Genomic DNA, 19,322 nt, shown 5'->3' with positions numbered 1-19,322 from the left:
ACACAAGATAACAGCTGCCTGGTAGATCTAAGAACAACACTCAATAGTAAAATCCAGGTCCCACTGAGACACATTCAGTTACATTGAGTAGGAGAAACAGCAGCCTGTCAGAAAGTATTTCTCTCCTAAAGTGCAGGCACAAGTCACATGACTTGGGGCAGCTGGGAAATTGACAAAATGTCTAGCCCCATGTCAGATTTCAAAATTGAATATAAAAAAATCTGTTTGCTCTTTTGAGAAATGGATTTCAGTGCAGAATTCTGCTGGAGCAGCACTATTAACTGATTCATTTTGAAAAAAACATTTCCCATGACAGTATCCCTTTAACAATTCAATAGCACTTTATCCAATGACTTATATGTATAAGATTTGGTCCCCAAGACTCATATACATGATCTGTAGAACCGCCCCCTCTACCTGTCCCGCCCCTCCCCCCCCATTATTCCACAACTAACTGGCTAATAAGTGTTTTCTTGTAGAAGCAAAGTCACATGACTGTATCTCATTTATATATATATATATATCACACTAATACTAATATCACTTCATGTTCTTATAACTGACACAACTGTATACAATGTTACTTTTCTGCAATTCTCATGAATGCTCCTTTTATTTTTTTTTCTATGTTATGTGTTTGTGAAATTTAATCTCAATAAAAACAAATTTATAAAAAAAACCCGCAGCATGGCGGCCAGTAGTCTGGGATATTAAGATGGCGGCCTGGTGTCTGTGTGGGAGGAGGACACTTGGCGGATATACGGCCAAAGAAGCCATCAGATGGGAGTACTAAGATGGCCGGCTTCCGGGGTATCAATATGGCGTAGCGGTTCCTTCCAGAGTGAAAAGATGGCGTCGCCCGTTGTTTGAAGGGTGCAGGAGAGTCCCAACATGGCGGTGCTTCCGGTTTGGAGGAGGTCTTACCAGAGCAATCCGGTCTTTGGCCCCTTCCCCACTCAGTCCGATCCCCGTCAGCGCGCAGCCCGTGACGTCACCCACCCGCGACGACAGCCCTGCAGACGCTCGAAATAGAGAAGCGCGAGTTCTGGAGCCCGGGAAGGGGATGAGAGGGCACGGGAGACACTACGGCTGTTATCCGGACATGTGCGGGCTTTGTATTGCTCTGGGCCCCTCATAGAGAGAGAGTGTCCCCTGCTAAACCTCCCTGTGTCCCTCATTGTATCTACCCCTCCCCCATTACCTGTATTTCATGAGTCTCTATATCCCATAAGCCCCTCTGTCCCATGATCCTCTCTGTGTCCCTCTGTCCCATGATCCTCTCTTTGTCCCTCTGTCCCATGATCCTCTCTGTGTTCCTCATTCCCTGTACCTCATGATCTTTCTGTGTCCTTAATTCCCTGTGTCCCATGATCCTCTGTCCCATGATCCTCTCTGTGTCCCTCATTCTCTCTGTCCCATAATCCTCGCTGTGTCCCATGATCCTCTCTGTGTCCCTCATTCCCTCTGTCCCATGATCCTCCGTGTGTTGTGATCCTGATGCCATTGGCTGAGAGGTGTGGGGGTACATGAGGAGTTGCTAGGTGTGAGTGTACCCCTCATATGTCCGTCTCTCCCTCAGATCCCCGCGATGAGGCACACCCCAGTCCAGCGCCACCTGCCGCCTTTCTCCCCCCACTGCCTGGCAAGAGGCAAGAATGAGAAACTGTTTTATACAGGAGGGGATGAGATTTGGGATGAAGAGGAGGAGGAGGAGGAGGAGGAAGGCCTCAGGAGAGCATGCACCCCCCCTCCCAGGCAGCAGCGCAGGGGTCGGAGGCAGAGGTTACGCAACCTGCGCTATCTATACTGGGGTCTGTACAAGCGCTCCGCCATGTTGCCTTTGCAGTGGAAACTGTGGGGAGGCCTCGGCGGGAGGAGGAGAAGATTATGGAGGAAAGTGCGGGAAGGTGGCGGCTGTTCCGTGGGGGTGGAGCTGGACAAATCACATGGCCTGGGAGCTGAAGAAGTTGCTTCAGTGGCCAATCACGTTGCAGACGGAGAGACAGGTGAGATTCATAACCCTTTATCCTGTGCCTGGGCACAACCCACTTTCCTTTGCTTGTTAACTCTTTCCCTACCAGCCCCTCTAACTTGCCCCTCTCTGCTCAGATTCCCCCCACGGACTGCCAAATGGATTCTCAGAGTCCGACCCCATCCTCATCACAAATGTGTGCAGCATCGGGAACCAGGAGACTCCGGCCATCAATGGGCCCCATCCCCAGGAAGAACTGACCCCACCCCCAGAGAAGGAGGCTCCACCCATTGTCACCCTGACTCAGGAGCACGTGACCTGTGTGCAAAGTGAGTGAGCGTTTGGCCTGCGATGTGTCAATGTCCTAAAAGCTCTCGCTGGCAGTTGCAGGGTTAAGCTGGCGGCCATGTTTCCTGTCACCTGACCCGGCGTTCTGTCCAATTTTGGGCAAACGTACAGGTATATGAAATGGTTAATTGTCACAGTAGCAACATGGAGAGAAAGAGGGGAACAATATGACAACTGTGTCCCTCCCCCAATTTGCTGTTGCACCCCTTGCGCCCAGTGAATAGGGACGGGGTGCTGAGAATGTCACGGCTGAGCGTGTCTGTCCCCCCAGGTATCCTGGACCAGTTCCTGCAGACGTACGGCAGCCTCATACCCCTCGGGACAGAAGAGGTTTTGGAGAAGCTGGAGGACGTGTTCCAGGAGCCCTTTACTACCCCCGCCAGGTATGGGGCATGAGAGGGGCCTCTGGGTATTGGGGGGCTGATCTATTCATGGGGCGAGTCCAACATACAAACCCTGTGCCAGTCTCTATGGGGCAGCACCCCATCTATTGCATCTATGATATGACCCCTGGCAGCTGCCATTCAATCCCAACTGGCATAAGGATAAAGGGGAAGCAAAGCCACTGCAAGAGCTGCTGCCATGGGTAGCCACGGGTATGGCCACAGGAGTGTAGCAGGGGAGTCTGGGAGCCCTCATGTCACTTGTAAACAAATAATCAAGTGGAGTGTGTGTGTGACTGTTTCATTGGCTGATTATGAAAAACATTTTAGGTCAGATTTTTGGAGAAAGAAGAAGTTCTCATTAGTAATAATGATCATACTGTATATGGGAAGGAGGTTAAGGAATTGCTAAATTGGTGTCAGAACAACAACAACCTCGTTTTAATCGTGGAAAAGACCAATGAAATGGTAATTGACTTTAGAAGAAGATCCTGCCCCATTATGTACAGAGGGAACGGCTGTTGAGATAGTTGGAAATGTTTTAGGGGTGAATCTGGCAGATGATCATGGAATTCCAATACTGCTTGCTTTACCAACATAGCAAATCAACATATTCGTTTGTGTAGGTGCATCTCAGCTCATTTTGCCTGGTCATGTGATTTCAGAAAGAGCCAGCACTTTGGGATGGAACTGCTTTCTGGCAGCCTGTTGTTTCTCCTACTCAATGTAACTGAATGTGTCTCAGTGGGACCTGGATTTTACTACCAGGCAGCTGTTGTGTTAGGGAGCTGCTATCTGGTTACCTTCCCATTGTTCTGTTGTTTGGCTGCTGGGGGGGAAAGGGAGGGGGTGATATCACTCCAACAGTACAGCAGTAAAGAGTGACTGAAGTTTATCAGAGCACAAGTCACATGACTGAGGCAGCTGGGAAATTGACAATATGTCTAGCCCCATGTCAGATTTCAAAATTAAATATAAAACAATCTGTTTGTTCTTTTGAGAAACGGATTTCAGAGCAGAATTCTGCTGGAGCAGCACTATTAACTGGAAAAAAAAACATTATTCCCATGTCAGTATCTATTTAAGTAATGCTAATCTCCCTCCTTCCATCCTTACACTGTTTTACCGTGGTACTTTCACTTGTCACTGGAGTTGTATAGTGAAGTGTTCATATGTAACCCTGGAATATATATTTGATATTATTCATTAAGTGCTATATGATTCACTAGGACAAGGAGTATTCGAGTTGAAAGGAGTAAGGGTGCTATTGAGAAATGGTTTTGTCGTTTCTGGAAGGAAATGTTCTTGTTGAATTTGTGTAACATCATAAATCCCTTCTTAAAGGGGAAGTAAAGTGTAAAATAGAATAAGGCTAGAAATGCTGTATTTTGTATACGAAACATAAACAGGAACTTACTGCACCACAAGTCTAATCAAACAAATGATTTATACTTTCAATTTGGCCACAGGGGGTCACCATCTTGTAACTTTGTTATACATCTTTGCAAGACCAAGACTGTGCACATGCTCAGTGTGATCTGGGCTGCTTAGGGATCGTCATAAATGATCAAAACAGCACAAGTCAAATAATATCTGCCAGAAGCCGATACAACAAGACTGATTAATAATCAGAATATACAGACTGCACTGGGTCCTGTGTTGTCATGTAATCTAATGTGGATTTTATAGTTTTTGTATTGTTTAATACAAACTTTCTCCAACTCTGCAGAACCAGTGGCTGCAGCAAAATAATCCTCCAAATAGAATCCCAGTTTGTCTGTTTAAATCTGGCTCCATGATCTTTGTCCCTGCAGCTGGAGCTGGAAACAGTAAAGGGGATGTAAAGGCAAAACTAAAATCCAATACAAATTTCACCGACTGCTCTACAGGGAAACAAACAAAGCTGCTTGAGTTCTGCGTGGCTGGGAAGTAAGGCGGGGGCTCCCCCTGCTGTTCATAAGTATGATTGTTTCCCTGCAGAGCAGTTAGGGACCGTCTGACAATTCCTATCCACAGCAGTAAATGAAGGGAGAATTTCACTGCATACAGTCAGGTTTCTTATAAAAACGGTACACATTTTTTAATTATATTGAAAATATTGGTGTGTATTGTACAACAGCCCTGACATGCCTCACACGTGATGTTTTACACGGCATCATCACTAGGCCCCATAGTTTTGTTTCACCTGTTCATACACTTCTGTCTGTCTTCCGACCCCTCCACTCTGCTCCGGGGGGAGGGCATTACACTGTATAACATGGGGCTCTAACGCAGTGTTGGTCTGTAGGAGGACTGTGGTGCAACATGTGATCCAGTCGTACCAGCGGCATCCTGGAAACGCAATGTTACGGGGATTCCGTGTAACCTACAAGCGCCATGTGTTAAGTATGGACGACCTGGGCACTCTCTATGGCCAGAACTGGCTCAATGACCAGGTACAGCAGCGCTCCATACAGGCAATGGGGGCAATAACACAGCTGAGTGGGAGGAGTCAGGGCAGAGGGGTAGAAACACAGCTGGGGAGTGGGAGGAGTCAGGGCAGAGGAGAAGCATAGCCAGGAGAGTGGGAGGAGTCAGGGCAGAGGGGTAGAAACACAGCTGGGAGAGTGGGAGGAGTCAGGGCAGAGGAGTAGAAGCACAGTCGGGAGAGTGGGATGAGTCAGGGCAGAGGGGTAGAAACACAGCTGGGAGAGTGGGAGGAGTCAGGGCAGAGGGGTAGAAACACAGGTGGGAGGAGTCAGGGCAGAGGGGTAGAAACACACCTGGGAGAGTGGGAGGAGTCAGGGCAGAGGGGTAGAAAAACAGCTGGGAGTGTGGGAGGAGTTAGGGCAGAGGGGTAGAAGCCCTGAGCCCTCGGCTTGGGGAGCAGACAACCGTAAAAAAATCGGAGGCAGACACTCAAATAAAGGCAATCTTCCATCAAAGTGTAGAAATCAAGTAGAAAAGATGTATTGTGTCCTCTGCCTTACGCGTTTCATGTTACAAACACTTAATCATAGGCTGAACTCTCTTGCAGGTAATGAACATGTATGGAGATTTAGTTATGGATGCCGTGCCAGACAAGGTAATGTCCCCAGTTCCCCACCTATTGCTTTTGTCCTGAAGTCTGATTGGATAGAGAGAATTCTGTGCTGCCTGTGCACCCAGCAGGCGAGGGGCATATTCATCCTTCCTGTGTGGGTACTGCTTGGAAGCCATGTGACTGGGTGCGCTAGCAATGTCACAAGAGGAGGCCCCGCCCCTCTGCTCAGATAGGGGAGCCATTGTTCATGCACGGGACATTGCTGCTCATTGGATGGATTTCACCTTCCAATACAACCCCTTTAAACTGTTCCCCCAAACGGGTGATATTGAAGCCTCGCCCCTTTCATTGCGCCATCTATAATCTGCAGCCAAGATTCCATTGGCTGCATCCGGGTTAGGGGATGGGCAAGCAGGGTGAGTCGATTCACCTTCTGCAATCTTATCGGTTTATCAGTTATTTGACTGAAGCGCACCCTAGTGCTACAGCTGGGGGATCCTGAAAAGGGCCCGTCTCTTCTTATTCTGCCCTTTTCCAGCTGGGGCACATGCACCCCTCCTCCGCCCCATACACTGACAGTCTTTTACCCCCAATTCTTTTTCAGGTTCATTTCTTCAACAGTTTCTTTTACGATAAACTGCGAACGAAAGGCTATGAAGGGGTTAAGAGGTGGACGAAAAACGTGAGCAGTTCCCCATTGTTTTCCATTACTGAGTGCACTGGCCCTTTAAATCTCAGCCTCTCTGCAATTTGCTTTCTCCTCTTCTATTCTGTTGATGGCTTCTTCCAACTATCTCTTGCCCCAACTCCCTGGCATCCTTTCTCTCTTGCCCCAACTCCCTGGCATCCTTTCTCTCTGGCATCCTTTCTCTTTCTGCCCCCTGGATCCTTTGCTTTCATTCCATAGCTGTCTCCTTTCAGTGACCCATCTACACCAAATCACATAATGGGGTCCAGTAGAAGCAAACACTGGGTCATTTTCAGTGACATGATTGGTTTCAGCCCTAGTCCCTGAACTTACACTCCACATGTGCTGCTCCGTTCCCTAGGTGGATATCTTTAACAAACAGTTGCTCCTTATCCCCATACATCTCGAGGTCCACTGGTCTCTTGTCTGTGTTGATGTACCGAACCGGACCATCACTTACTTTGATTCCCAACGCACTCTCAACAGACGCTGTCCAAAGGTAAGCCCACCTAAAATTGTAAGTTCCATTACTTGAATTTGGGCCTAGGGGGGTATAGCCCATAAACATGTGGTTGTCATTAGTACATTTTGGGGTTGGTCCCGAGTGCTTCCCTGATGAGCAGTTGTATGGTTTGCAGCACATAGCCAAATACCTCCAGGCTGAGGCAGTTAAGAAGGACCGGCCTGAATACGTCAGCGGCTGGACAGGATTGTTCAAGATGGTGAGTGCCGAGGGGCTTCATACTGGCTGGGGGTTTCCTGTAGGCAACATGGCTGACTCACTGCGCCTGCATTTCGTGTTCTTACAGAATGTTGCGAGACAGAACAATGATAGCGACTGTGGGGCATTCGTATTGCAGGTAAGATGGCTGACGTGGCTTCTTGTAGGGTTGTGCAAGTGGCCACAGTCTGTTGTGACTAATTTCTTGTCTTTCATTTGCTTCCCCCGTGCCAGTACTGTAAGTTCCTCGCCCTCGGACTCCCGTTTACGTTCGGGCAGCAGGACATGCCCAAGCTGCGGCGGCAGATCTACAAGGAGCTGTGCCACTGCAAGCTGGCGGTGTGAGGCCACGTGTCTTCTGACGTGGGACATTTACATTATTGTAGGGGACTCTGCTGAGCCTTTGTACTTGCTGCGCCGAGCCTCGTCTTTGTCCCCTTACTGGAGGACTGTACTACCTGTTTACCCCCGTGGGTGCCTCGCCCACCTGTACATTGAAGGATTCTGTGGATCAATTCCAGGGGGGTCTCTGCCCCGCCGCCCTTTTTGCTGGTGGATCGTCTTTCCTCGTCCTTCGTGTCCCTCACACAATATTCCCCCCCCCCCAAAACACTTAATTCTTTGCATACATTTTTTTTTTACACTGTTCATTTCTTATTTAAATGTTTTCTGGGACAAATTTGTAGTTTTTTCTTGGTCAAAAAATAAAATGTAAAAAACCAGCTGAATAAAAAGTTGTCTAGTAATGTGTGTGGGGTTATTGCGTTGGCTGTGGGAGTCGTGTAATGGCGGCTGTTGTTCCTATCGGTTGTACAGTAGCAGCTTGTGAGGGCGATGAATTCCGTGTGAGACCGCGAGTATAAGACGTGACACGGTCACACACAGGTACAACGAGGGACACTGAGAGTTACTGACAGGAAATGGCGCTTACTGAATCTTACACAATACATTTTATTAAAAAAAAGGGCAAAGGAATGCTGTCACATTAGAGCGGAAGTGACGCGAATCGCTTATAGCCAATGGCTGGCGTAAAGTAGTTTTAATGACAGATCTGACCAATGAGCGTAAGCAGAGCTTGGCGGGACGGGGCATCACGTGAGGTTAATAGTCCAATGGTAGGCGCTACTGGAGATCTCTGCATGACAAGGGGAGAGCTTGCAGTCGTTGGGGGCTGTCCTTCTCTTCCCCGATCTGCCAATCAGGATCCGAGCCGGTCAGACAGGCCTGTAAGGCCCACCCCGTTATTGCATAGCAGTTGTGGCAGCCAATCGACTCCGAGGCCTCCCTACCTGCTCAAAGAACGTCCCCTGAGCCCCACTGCGTTAGCCAATCAGTAGCGAATGAGGCGGAGCCAGCAAGAGGCTATATAAGGGACGGTTCACCGGCTGGTTAAAAGCTTCCGCACTGAAGAATGTCTGCGAGCTACGAAAGTCGGTGAGTGAGAGGGAGCGGCCGCGAGGCCTCGGGCTTTAATACGACCACTAAGTGAGGGAGTGTGAGGGTCCCGCTTACACCAGGGAGCGCGTGTGTCCGACACTTGTCACAGGACGTGTCCGTTATTTCTTCACGGCCCAACCGCCTCCTCTCCGCCTGTCTTGTGTTAGTCTCGTTACCAGAAGCTTTTCCGAGCGTCCCAAGGGCCCTTTCTTTCCTGTACACGGGGCCCCGTCGGCCCTCCGGCTCTTCCCTTCTCCCCACCCACGTGGGAGGTGTCATGGCGGCCCTGGAGCTCTTGTATGTTGCGGGGGGGGTGAGGACAAGATGGCGGCGGAGGGGAGGAGTCTTTGCTAAGATGGCGGCGGTTTCCGGCTCTGCACGTGGCTGGGGGATGGGGGTCACGGGGAAGGAATGAGGCGTCTCTGCGCCCCCTTGTGTCGACTCCTGCGGCTCCATCCGACCCTGAGTCCATTATCCGGGGTTCCTCTCTCCTGATCCGGGGATAGAACTGGACTTGTCCCTCCTTATTGGCGGTCACGTGTGACACGTACATTCCTCCCATGTGTGAGCCCCTGTATAGTCCCAGCTGTGTGGGGCATCGACTCTATCGTATAACTCAACCCTTTATTTATACTTGCACTCTATATTGTATAACATTTATTTATATAACTCCACCCAAGAGCTTGCACTCTATCCCCAGCAGTGGCAAACCCACCCCACTCTATTGTATAATTTATTTGTATAGTTCCACCCAAGAGCTTGCACTCTATCCCCAGCAGTGGCAATAAACCCACTCTATATTGTATAACATTTATTTATATAACTCCACCCAAGAGCTTACACTCTATCCCCAGCAGTGGCAATAAACCCACCCCCAGTTCATATTGTATCACATCAGCACTTATTGATGTAGCCCCAGTACATAAGAATAGGATTAGGGACCATACTCGCAAGAGCTTACAATCAATAGCCCTTTAGTATGTGGGTATTAACCCCTTGGTATCTGAGCCCCCAGCTAATGTCAGAGTGCTAGTTCTATGGGTTGTTGCTATGGAAACAAGCCTGGCACTATTCTATGTGCCGCTATGAGTTTGGGTACAAGGCTGTTATACAATTGGCCTCTCAATTCAAAGCCCAAGTTGATTTCCCCTTGTTATTGGGCCATAAAGCTGCTTCACCCTCAGATGTGTGCGCCCCCATTACATGAGTCAATGTGCTGCTTGTACAGTAGTGCTGGGACCCCCACTCAGCTCATACAGAGTGAAGAGGACTCTATGGCCGTATATTGTGCTTGTGTATCCGATGCTAGTGGCCCTTTAACTGCAGTGTTGCGCTTGGTCAGATTGTATGTAATGCGTGTGACTCACGTCATGTGACCCATTTAGTACTGACTGCTCCTGAGTCACCTGAGATTAATTGCCTGTTAATTAATATTCTCAGCAGTTCCAGCCTGACACGTTCATTCCTTGGCTCCCCATCTGCTGCCCAATGAGTGGGCCGTTCCATTGCTCTGCTGCAGGGGCCCCCCCCTGTGATGGTTACAAGTTGGGGCAGTTCCACTCCCAGTAGCTCTGTTGGCTGAGGTTATAGACTAATGAGTTTGTGCTTGGCTGCTAAACTACAATTCCCAGCATGCTTAGCGGCACAAGAGAACTGACCTAACTGGTGTATTTGTAGGTAGAGTGCAAGCCTTGTGGGTCAGTGTACAGGATTCTTCTATAATGTTGTCCTGCTGTGACACCCCTCTAGTCACCAGTGGGAGGGGCTTGAGCGCATGTAAGTGCTGATGGGGAGCGTGTGACTAAGTGCTGCGCACTGCTGCATCTGCCCATGTTGTAGAAGGAGTCTTTGTGTTGAGTCGCAATATGTCCCAAGCCCTCCTTATAGCTGCCCCCCAATGTCTCTCTAGCCCTTGTACCCTCCGCTTTATTGGCTGCACCGTGACGTGTGGCCCCAACATACGTGTGTATCTAATGGTGACTCCATCTTTGTTCTATTACTCACCGGCCATTATCTGTGGCCCTGACATTAACCCCTGCCAGGCCTAGTCCACTTATTACTTGCCTCTGCTTTATATAGAGCCCACATCACTGTTGCTGTCCTGTCAGTAGCGTGTGCTGTGGCAGATAAAGGGTTAATAGACTTGCTATAAGGCCCTGCTGCTGCTGTGCTTATGGGGGCTGCTATAGTGGGGAGCTACTGGCCCCTGTGAGCCCCGTGTGGATATACTGGTTTAGCACTGGGATTATACACCATTTCCCACTCAGCCTGGTGACTGTACAGCACTGATCCTTTCTATTCATTTAACCCTATACAGTAACTTAGTGTGACTTTTCCTCTCGTTTATTTCTAGACCCAGAGACAATGGACCTGAAGGCATGGAGCCTGATGGTGTCATTGAGGTAATGTATCTAATGTGACTCTATATATAAATATACTGGTGTGTGTGTGTGTGACCGTGCCTGGGATTAACTCTTCCCTTCTCTCTGCAGAGCAATTGGAATGAAATTGTAGATAGTTTTGATGATATGAGCCTATCAGAGTCCCTGCTCAGGGGTATATATGCCTATGGCTTTGAGAAACCCTCTGCCATCCAGCAGCGAGCTATTATGCCTTGTATCAAGGGTAAGTACTGCCTCCTACTCATCGGTCTACTCCTCATACTGTCCTAGGTCTCCATAATGTACCGTATGTAACAGTTGCTATGGGACAGACGTTAGGAACACTCGGGGAGCATGCTCAGTACGGGCTGCTGGGAAATGTGAGCAGACTTAAAGGGCTTGTTCACCTTCCAACACTTTATTCAGTTGGCTTCAGATTGATTAGAAATAGACTTTTTCTAATTAACTTTCTATTTGTGACCATTTTTCTAATATTGAAGTGTAAAGTTTAATTTTGAGGGGAGGGGGGTCGCCGACTCTTTAACTGATGTAAATTGGTCCATGTGTTTGTCCCTGCTGTTAGAATTAATACAATAGTTGCACTTCTATTCCCCATGGATCCCCTAAATGTACCGACTAGTAACAGTTCAGAATCTGCACCTGAATCATTGAGCTGCCAGAGACAGGAACATTAAAGGGGTGGCTCACCTTTAAAGTCATTTTTATTATGTTATAGAACGACCAATTCTAAGCATCTTTTTCAATTGGTTTTCATTATTTATAGTTGACTTTTTCTTCTAATTCTTTGCAGCTTTGTACTGACCCCATCTAAAAAACAAATACTCTGTAAGGCTTTACATTTATTGCTACTTTTTATTCCTCATCTTTCTATTCAGCCCTCTCCTATTCATATTCCAGTCTCTTATTCACATCAGTGCATGGTTGCTAGGGGAATTTGGATCTGAGCTGAATGCTGAGGATCAATTACAAACTCACTGAACAGTTATGTCCCATGTGGCCCCCCTTATAGTCACTGACTAACTCAGAGTTAGAGAGCTGAAAAGCAGGAAGTAGTGTTCTGGCTATTATGTTACACATCCACTCACTCCAGCCTTTATACATTACATTTTTGCCTAATTAACTATATTAGATACATTTTTTATTTTTGCACAGTTTTTTATTTTTATACTGAACTGTTCCTTTAAAGGGTTGTTTGCCTTCCAAGCACTTTTTTTAGTTCAGTTTTCAGATTGTTCCCCAGAAATACACATTTCCGTTACATTTAATTTTTACTGCTTTATCCAAAATCAAAGTTGAAAGTTTAATGTCCGTCTCTGGTGTGTGAGTGGCATCTCCGTGATCCATTAGTTGATCCATTTCTCAGTAGGATCTATGGAGAATATAAGTGCAACTATTGTATTAAGTCTAACAGCTGCCTTTAATTCCGCTCAGCTGGGACAAACCATGGATCAGTTACAGGGTCACTGACCCCCCCCCTCTCAGCTGCTTCACAAACACACAAGGGGAACCATGACACTACACTTCAATATTAGAAAAATTCAGACCTAGAAAATATTCATTGGGGGAAAAAGTCAATAGGTTTCAGACAGTTCACCAGAAATAAACAAGTATTGGGAAGGGGCACACCCCTTTAAGAGCAGTATGAAGAAAGCACTTGTAGGAAAAGGAGTGATGAATTCAGTCAGACGCAGTGGGTTGCTGCAAAAACTGTTTTTTATTTTAACACAACATGTTTCGAGCTGTGCTCTTTGTCAAGTGTGCAACCCACTGCGTCTGACTGAATTCATCACTCCTTTTCCTACAAGTTATTGTCTTCAATGGACGGAAGCACAGTGAATGAACAGTCTAAATTGAATCCGATCGATTTGCCTTGAAGAAAACACTTGATTTGCTTTAGTATTTGACAATGTTTGTTGAACTGTCCCTTTAATGCTATTCCCTCATTGACTTGAGTGATGTCATGTCACCCCTTTAGGTTATGATGTCATTGCTCAGGCTCAGTCTGGAACTGGGAAAACAGCCACGTTTGCAATCTCCATTCTGCAGCAGATAGAGCTGGATATGAAAGCCACACAAGCCCTGGTGTTGGCCCCAACCCGTGAGCTGGCCCAGCAGGTAAGTGCCACCCCCTCGCTAAATCATTCTGCACCCGTTTTGTTCTTCTTATTCACCTGTGGATACAGGCCTGTGTCTAAAACCCTCTATGTATCTGTGATCAGCTTATGCTGTGAGATCTGTCTAACCAACCCCCCCCATGTGACACTTTCCCCTTGTCCAATCACATGCTTTAAGCTGAATCCGTCTCCTCCCTCAGATCCAGAAAGTAGTTATGGCCCTGGGAGATTACATGGGTGCCGGGTGCCATGCCTGCATTGGGGGCACCAACGTGAGGGCTGAAGTACAGAAGCTGCAGTCGGAGGCTCCCCATATAGTCGTGGGCACCCCGGGCAGAGTGTTTGACATGTTGAACAGGCGCTACCTGTGTGAGTATCATGGCAGCTGATTGGCTGCTGGAACAGGTTGTTATTAGAGACCATTCTAATTGGTGCTTGCCATGAGTCCATGACAATAGTCTGTATCAATGGGTCTGTATAGCAAATAGTCACTAATGGGTCTGACTGACACTTTGCATAGTAAGCTCTATGGGCCACACGTTGTGGGCAGGTTTAATATACAAACATGGGGGTGGCACAGCTAATCTGACGTGGCCTCATCTTCTGGGCATCAGTGGTAAGCTCCATTCTCACTGGGCATTGCTGCTTGTTTGCCGGGGGTAAAGCAATGCACCCCCATATTCTGCTTCATTCTGTGGGGACACTCGAGAGGGGGGAGTCTCTGACCCAGCTGTGAATGGAACTGCACTCTACAGATTAGGGGCAGAATGCACACTCACATGGGCTATTAGTGCTGACGTGTGAGAGGGGATACGGGGAGCGTCTTAGGTGTGGGGTGCAGCATTTGAGAGGGGATACGGGGAGCGTGTGAGGGAGTATGTGGTCACACTGCAGCAGTTCAGCACTTGTCTTTCTATCCGCAGCCCCTAAATACATAAAGATGTTTGTTTTGGATGAAGCAGACGAGATGTTGAGTAGAGGTTTCAAGGATCAAATCTATGATATATTCCAGAAGCTCAGCAGTAACGCTCAGGTAAGTGGACCCTAAACTAAGCCTGATTGGTCTGACCTTCCTGTGGGTGTGGCCACCATGTGCCCACCTTACACTCCCCTCTGCATATTCCCCATGTTTCTATTGGATCCCGCCCTTGTGCTCAGATACCCCAGCGACACTTTGTGCCCCTCACATTCACAATAGTCGTGTAAACAGTTAGTGATGAAATCCCATGCGTGTCATCTGACTTCCACGTCTCGCTCTGCCTTCGCTCTGCGCTGTCTGCGTCCTGCAGCTTGGGTTTGGCTAGGGCAGAGGATTCTGGGAAATGATCAGACCCGTTTATCTGAAAACTGCTCAGCACTGAAGTAACTACCTGTTCCTGCTCAATGGTGCAGTTGTGCACAGTAACGCATTTCTCTCCTCCTCCTCCTCCTCTCAGGTGGTCCTGCTCTCAGCCACCATGCCTGCCGACGTGCTGGAGGTGACCAAAAAGTTCATGCGGGACCCTATCCGAATCCTGGTGAAAAAGGAAGAGCTCACCCTGGAGGGTATTAGGCAGTTCTACATTAATGTTGAGCGAGAGGTAAGTGTTCCTGTGGGTGGAGCGTAGCTGCTGGCTGTCCAGGCTTCTGTTCTGCTCCAGTCGGGGCAATAATATAGGATTGTGCAGAGACCCCGTCACATGGGAGAGCCAATGGGAACACTGCAAAGCTTTACTATGTGGCAGTAATGTGTCCCCGTCACTGGGCAAGGACTAGTCTGTCTGTGACTCTGCTTCTTATATCTGACGGGGCTAGAGGAACTCTCCCATATTCATCCCAGCGCAGTGACTCTGTGCCTGACTGCTGGTTCATGCTTTGGGGACACGTAGGCTCCTGCCGGTGCTGCCATACTAAATGCCGTCTTCATTCCCAATGCAGGAGTGGAAGCTGGACACACTCTGTGACTTGTACGAGACCCTGACAATCACACAGGCCGTTATCTTTATCAACACTCGCCGGAAGGTGGACTGGCTAACGGAGAAGATGCATGCGAGGGACTTCACTGTCTCTGCCCTGGTGAGTCCCACCATAGCAACCACACCTAGCAACCCCCGTCACTGGGCAAGGACCTGTCTTGTGACTCGGCTTCTTATATCTGGCGGGGGCAGAGGAAAAGTCCATGTTCATCCCAGCGCAGCCCCCTGTGCTTGACGACTGGTTCATGCAGTGGGGACATGACCCGTTGGGTTATTGAGGAGCTGTCTCACCCCTTGTTCTTCTTTCCCTCAGCACGGAGACATGGACCAGAAGGAGCGAGACGTCATTATGAGAGAGTTCCGATCTGGATCCAGTCGTGTTCTGATTACCACAGATTTGCTGGTGAGTCCAATGGCTGCTTCCTAGAAAGATTTAATGGGCCTGGTTGTGGGGGATGGTCCTGCTCACATTCTGTTCTCTCCGCAGGCCCGAGGCATTGATGTCCAACAGGTCTCACTGGTCATTAACTATGACTTGCCGACCAACAGAGAGAACTACATTCACAGGTAAGTGTAGTGGGTGGGGCTTAGGTTTTGTCAGGCCACGGGTTCCCTCTCTGGCCAGTTCTCTGTGCTGGTATCGGATTGTAGACCCTTGGTATAATAAGTGTCCATGCTCCACCGCGGTTAATGCTGCCTCACGGTGTTCCGCAACTTAAACATGGCCGACACGTTGCCAACAGCAGCGCCTAGTCGAGGTGAATCCCAACGGAGTGTCTAACCTGTCCTGTTCCCCTAGGATTGGCCGAGGGGGCCGTTTCGGTAGGAAAGGAGTCGCCATTAACATGGTGACAGAAGATGACAAGCGCACACTGAAAGACATAGAGACTTTCTACAACACCACAGTCGAGGAGATGCCCATGAACGTGGCAGACCTCATATAAACCTCCCGCCGGAGGGGGGCGGAAAAAATGGAAAAAAACAGAAAAAAGCATAAAATGAAAATAAAAAAAGTGAGCCCCGGGTTTCTTTGGGGCGTCGGCTGAATGGGGTTGTACAGCATTTACCGTAAAGCCCTGTAACGATTGGGCGTGGCCTCCGCTCCCTGTGACCTTCTCTTGCTTTCCAATAAATGTTCTTTTGAGATATTGTGGCCGTAATACGCGTTCGTTGTTTCTTTCCTTCTGAAGTCAACACTAACGGCACTTTTCCCACCAAATCAGTGGACCAAAGTCCCCAGCTCATCCCTTTAAGATCTGGCAGCTCAATGTGATTTTTTTTTTTTTTTCTTTTTTTTTTTTTTACAAAACTCCCCAAAATTTAAATACCATTTTATTTGCTTTTTCTGTATAGTATTTATTAAATAAAAATTTTTGCAACATAGTTTTGTCTCTTGTCTTAAGGTTTCACCCCCTTTCCCCAATTAACCTCTGCCTGAGGAGCAGCTCATTTTCTCCCCCACCCTGTGTCAGTGCTGTTTTTGGTGGGAAAGGATTTTAGGATTCTGATGGCCCCAGGCCTTGCAGGACCACTTTATAGAATTCTCATGTTCTTATGGTGGGGGAATTGTTGATGGTTCTTTCTTGGTGCCATTGGTTTTTTAATATTTGGGTTTTGGGAGTTCAGGCTCTGGGTGAGACTTGGTAATGAGGTGGCTGGAATAAAGTGGTGACATAAAGATCATCTTGGATCTATCGTCGATGCACATTGAGCTGCCACATCAGTTGACTTCTGGACCGAAGGTCTGGAGTCTTCCACCATGAGCCGATGTTCTTTGCCCTGGCTTGCTGGAGGGCTACTAGTCACAAAGCCAGGTCCACTCCAACCCAGATGAGCAAGAGGAATTTCACCTGGGTGAAAGTCACTGACCAAGACATTTACTCATTGTGTAACTGAGCTCTGTTTGACCCACGACCCAACTTACAGGTGATCCATCATGTCAATACTATGGGACTATACACCTGGCTTATTTTGTACTGCTATCGGATACAAATGACCAGGCATAACCATTCTACATGGAGTCTCCAGAATAGATGTACATTGGGCATGTTGTGGAGCCAGTAGGGAAAGAGCCTGCTCACAAGAACCAACAATCTAAGAGGAAGTGAGACCTACAGTGAGTGTGAGCAGTGTGGTTGGAGAGTACCTGTAGGTTAGAATAGTTGAGTGTATAGTGGCGGCTGGAGACCAGTAGTTAGTGAGTGGGGAAGCATAAGGGATTATAGGCTTGAAAGAAATGGTGGGCTTAGTGTGACTATTTCAAAGACTGGAGGGAAAGTCTTAAGGGGATGGGGCAGCAGAGTCCTGGAGGTGGGAGTGCGTTTCTGATGTGCGGGCTGACCGAAAACCTGCAGGTGAGTTTTCTCCATGTTGCTCTTGAGACGAGAGATTGGGTTAGAGGAGAAGAGGCCCGTCAGTGAGTGAAGTTACAGGCAGGGCCATGTGAATAGAGAAGGGCAGGAACCAAGGGAAATAGTCCTGGAGGGGGACCGGTTATTGCAGCCCATACAGCAAACGGGACGTACATCCAAGTTTCATGGGCTTCAAAAAAGAGGGAGGTATTCAGTCCATGTACTGTAAAGAACACTGCCCAAACTACTAGATCCCAAAATCCCCCATCTTGTTTGTTCTCAGGTCTGGGGAAGTAGGGAATGACCTGGGTTAGTGAGACATTGGGGGTGTAGGGAATGACCTGGGTTTGTAAAAGATATTGGGGGGCAGGGAATGATCTGGGTTGGTGTAGAGACATTGGGCGGTGGGGTAGGGAATGACCTGGGTTAGTGAGATATTGGGGAGGTCTGAGACTTATTCTTCCAACATTCCAAAGCTTTACATCCATTTCTCTTCCCCAAAACTCTCCAGTCCTTGTCCCCACTGAGCAATGTCTGAGCCATGAGCCAGTTAGAGCCAAAGGCCTGGCTGCTCATTCCATCCATGGACACCTCAGTGGTCTTTGCGTCAGTTTCAGAACCATCACCCAGGGCTAGGCCCATTGCATAGGACACTCAATGGAGGAAGCAAGTTTGAGTGTCACTCAACAGTCTCACATACGTCTCATCCAAGATAATATTCCTTTTAGATCCGATTAACATATATACCAGTACTGTTGGTGCTGCCATGTTGCTTCCTGAAGTTGATGTGACTGTTGACATGTAGAAATGGCAGTGGCTGTTTTGACTCCAGTACCATGAGAAATGGAATTTCTACCTGCCATGATTATCCCCAGAACTTTCACTAATGGGATAGACCCAAAGGAACCAGCCGACGGCACTTGCCCTGCAACCGTAGTGATGTGGAGATAAGCCAGAAGTGAATGCTCCATGGAAATCCAGAAAAGAGTATAAAGGGTATCATTTGCAGCCTTGTGTCCCCAGGGCAATCCCTGTAGCTGCTCCCATGCAAAGAAGCCTCGTAGTGAAATGACCACACTGGGCTGCCGTACGCTGTGTCTGACTGCAGGGCTGTTCCTCTGTGCTGTTATGCTGCCTGCTAGTGGCAGAAAACTAGAACTGCAGATAGCCATTGTTTCTTGAGTAAATGCAGCACTTGCAGAATATGAGGTGCAATGTCCCCTTTTTGGCTGGGGTTTAGCACAAATGCAGCATTTAGCCCCTCGAAAATGGGAATTGGGGCAAGTCCCCTCCCTCTCTTTGTAGCACAACCCATGGAGAGGGTCAGTGTCACCCGCACTGTTAACTCTGGTCTACTGCACAAGTGCCCACCGCCCAACCCATGCATTACTTGTCCTTAACATCTCCTGCGGCTGCGCTAATTCTACAAGATTGGGTCCCCTTCATTTGGGGTCCCTGATTAACCACAAGCTGGCATAGCGGACCAACACAATATATGAAGGAAAGTGGTGCCCTGGACTTGCACTGCTCCATCTGCTGTTAGTGGTACCATATTGGGTCAGGACCTTTCAACAACTTCTACAGTTTTCGTCAGCAAAAGCTTAGACTGCCCATTTTCTCACCTGGCTGAGGGGCAGTGAGAAAAATTGGAGTTTTCACTTACCGGTATAACCTTTTCTAGTAGGCTGAACTGTCAGTGCAGACGTATGGGATATGTCCAGGTCCACCTCTGGAGGCAGGACAGAAGAATTGGTCTCTTGGCCTTGTCCTTAGGATATAAAGGCTCCACCTCTGTTCCCCAGTTCTGTTGCAAAGCTCGGTGAGGTGTTTAGGAGACAAGAAGAAGGAAGGAAGGTCAAGAGACATCAGTAGATAGAGATAGAAAAGTGTCCTTTCATGGGAAAAAAACATTTTTTTTCAAAATGAATC

General features: G+C 48.1%; 2 protein-coding genes, 1 long non-coding RNA gene and 1 other non-coding gene across 4 annotated transcripts; 3 read left to right on the top strand and 1 right to left on the bottom strand.

Moving 5' to 3' along the window:
• The first annotated feature begins 1,008 nt into the window (after positions 1-1,008).
• On the top strand, positions 1,009-7,880 carry senp3.L (SUMO specific peptidase 33 L homeolog). Its single transcript, NM_001094908.1, is given in 11 exon segments — positions 1,009-1,104; positions 1,580-2,006; positions 2,110-2,301; positions 2,592-2,703; positions 4,991-5,138; positions 5,720-5,767; positions 6,330-6,407; positions 6,775-6,912; positions 7,052-7,135; positions 7,223-7,273; positions 7,369-7,880. Coding segments are annotated over 10 exon segments (1,380 nt in total). The 5' UTR covers positions 1,009-1,104; positions 1,580-1,588; the 3' UTR covers positions 7,480-7,880.
• LOC121401679 lies at positions 4,910-5,523 on the bottom strand. Its single transcript, XR_005966425.1, has 2 exons — positions 5,466-5,523; positions 4,910-5,387 (listed from the first exon to the last, which is right to left on the bottom strand). It is a non-coding gene; the product is annotated as an uncharacterized LOC121401679 (long non-coding RNA).
• A 516-nt stretch (positions 7,881-8,396) lies between the features above and the next one.
• Positions 8,397-16,202, top strand: eif4a1.L (eukaryotic translation initiation factor 4A1 L homeolog). Its single transcript, NM_001091845.1, is given in 11 exon segments — positions 8,397-8,568; positions 10,925-10,973; positions 11,064-11,196; positions 12,949-13,088; positions 13,288-13,456; positions 14,011-14,120; positions 14,524-14,667; positions 15,005-15,142; positions 15,356-15,445; positions 15,530-15,609; positions 15,842-16,202. Coding segments are annotated over 11 exon segments (1,221 nt in total). The 5' UTR covers positions 8,397-8,545; the 3' UTR covers positions 15,987-16,202.
• On the top strand, positions 14,296-14,436 carry mgu6-77 (mgU6-77 small nuclear RNA). The gene is given in 1 exon segment (NR_033275.1): positions 14,296-14,436. It is a non-coding gene; the product is annotated as a mgU6-77 small nuclear RNA (small nuclear RNA).
• Positions 16,203-19,322: the final 3,120 nt, after the last annotated feature.

Source organism: Xenopus laevis, chromosome 3L (assembly GCF_017654675.1).
Source record: "Xenopus laevis strain J_2021 chromosome 3L, Xenopus_laevis_v10.1, whole genome shotgun sequence".
Taxonomy (NCBI): domain Eukaryota; kingdom Metazoa; phylum Chordata; class Amphibia; order Anura; family Pipidae; genus Xenopus; species Xenopus laevis.
The sequence above is the reverse complement of the archived record's forward strand: the minus strand, read 5'-3'. Positions and strand labels throughout refer to the sequence as shown.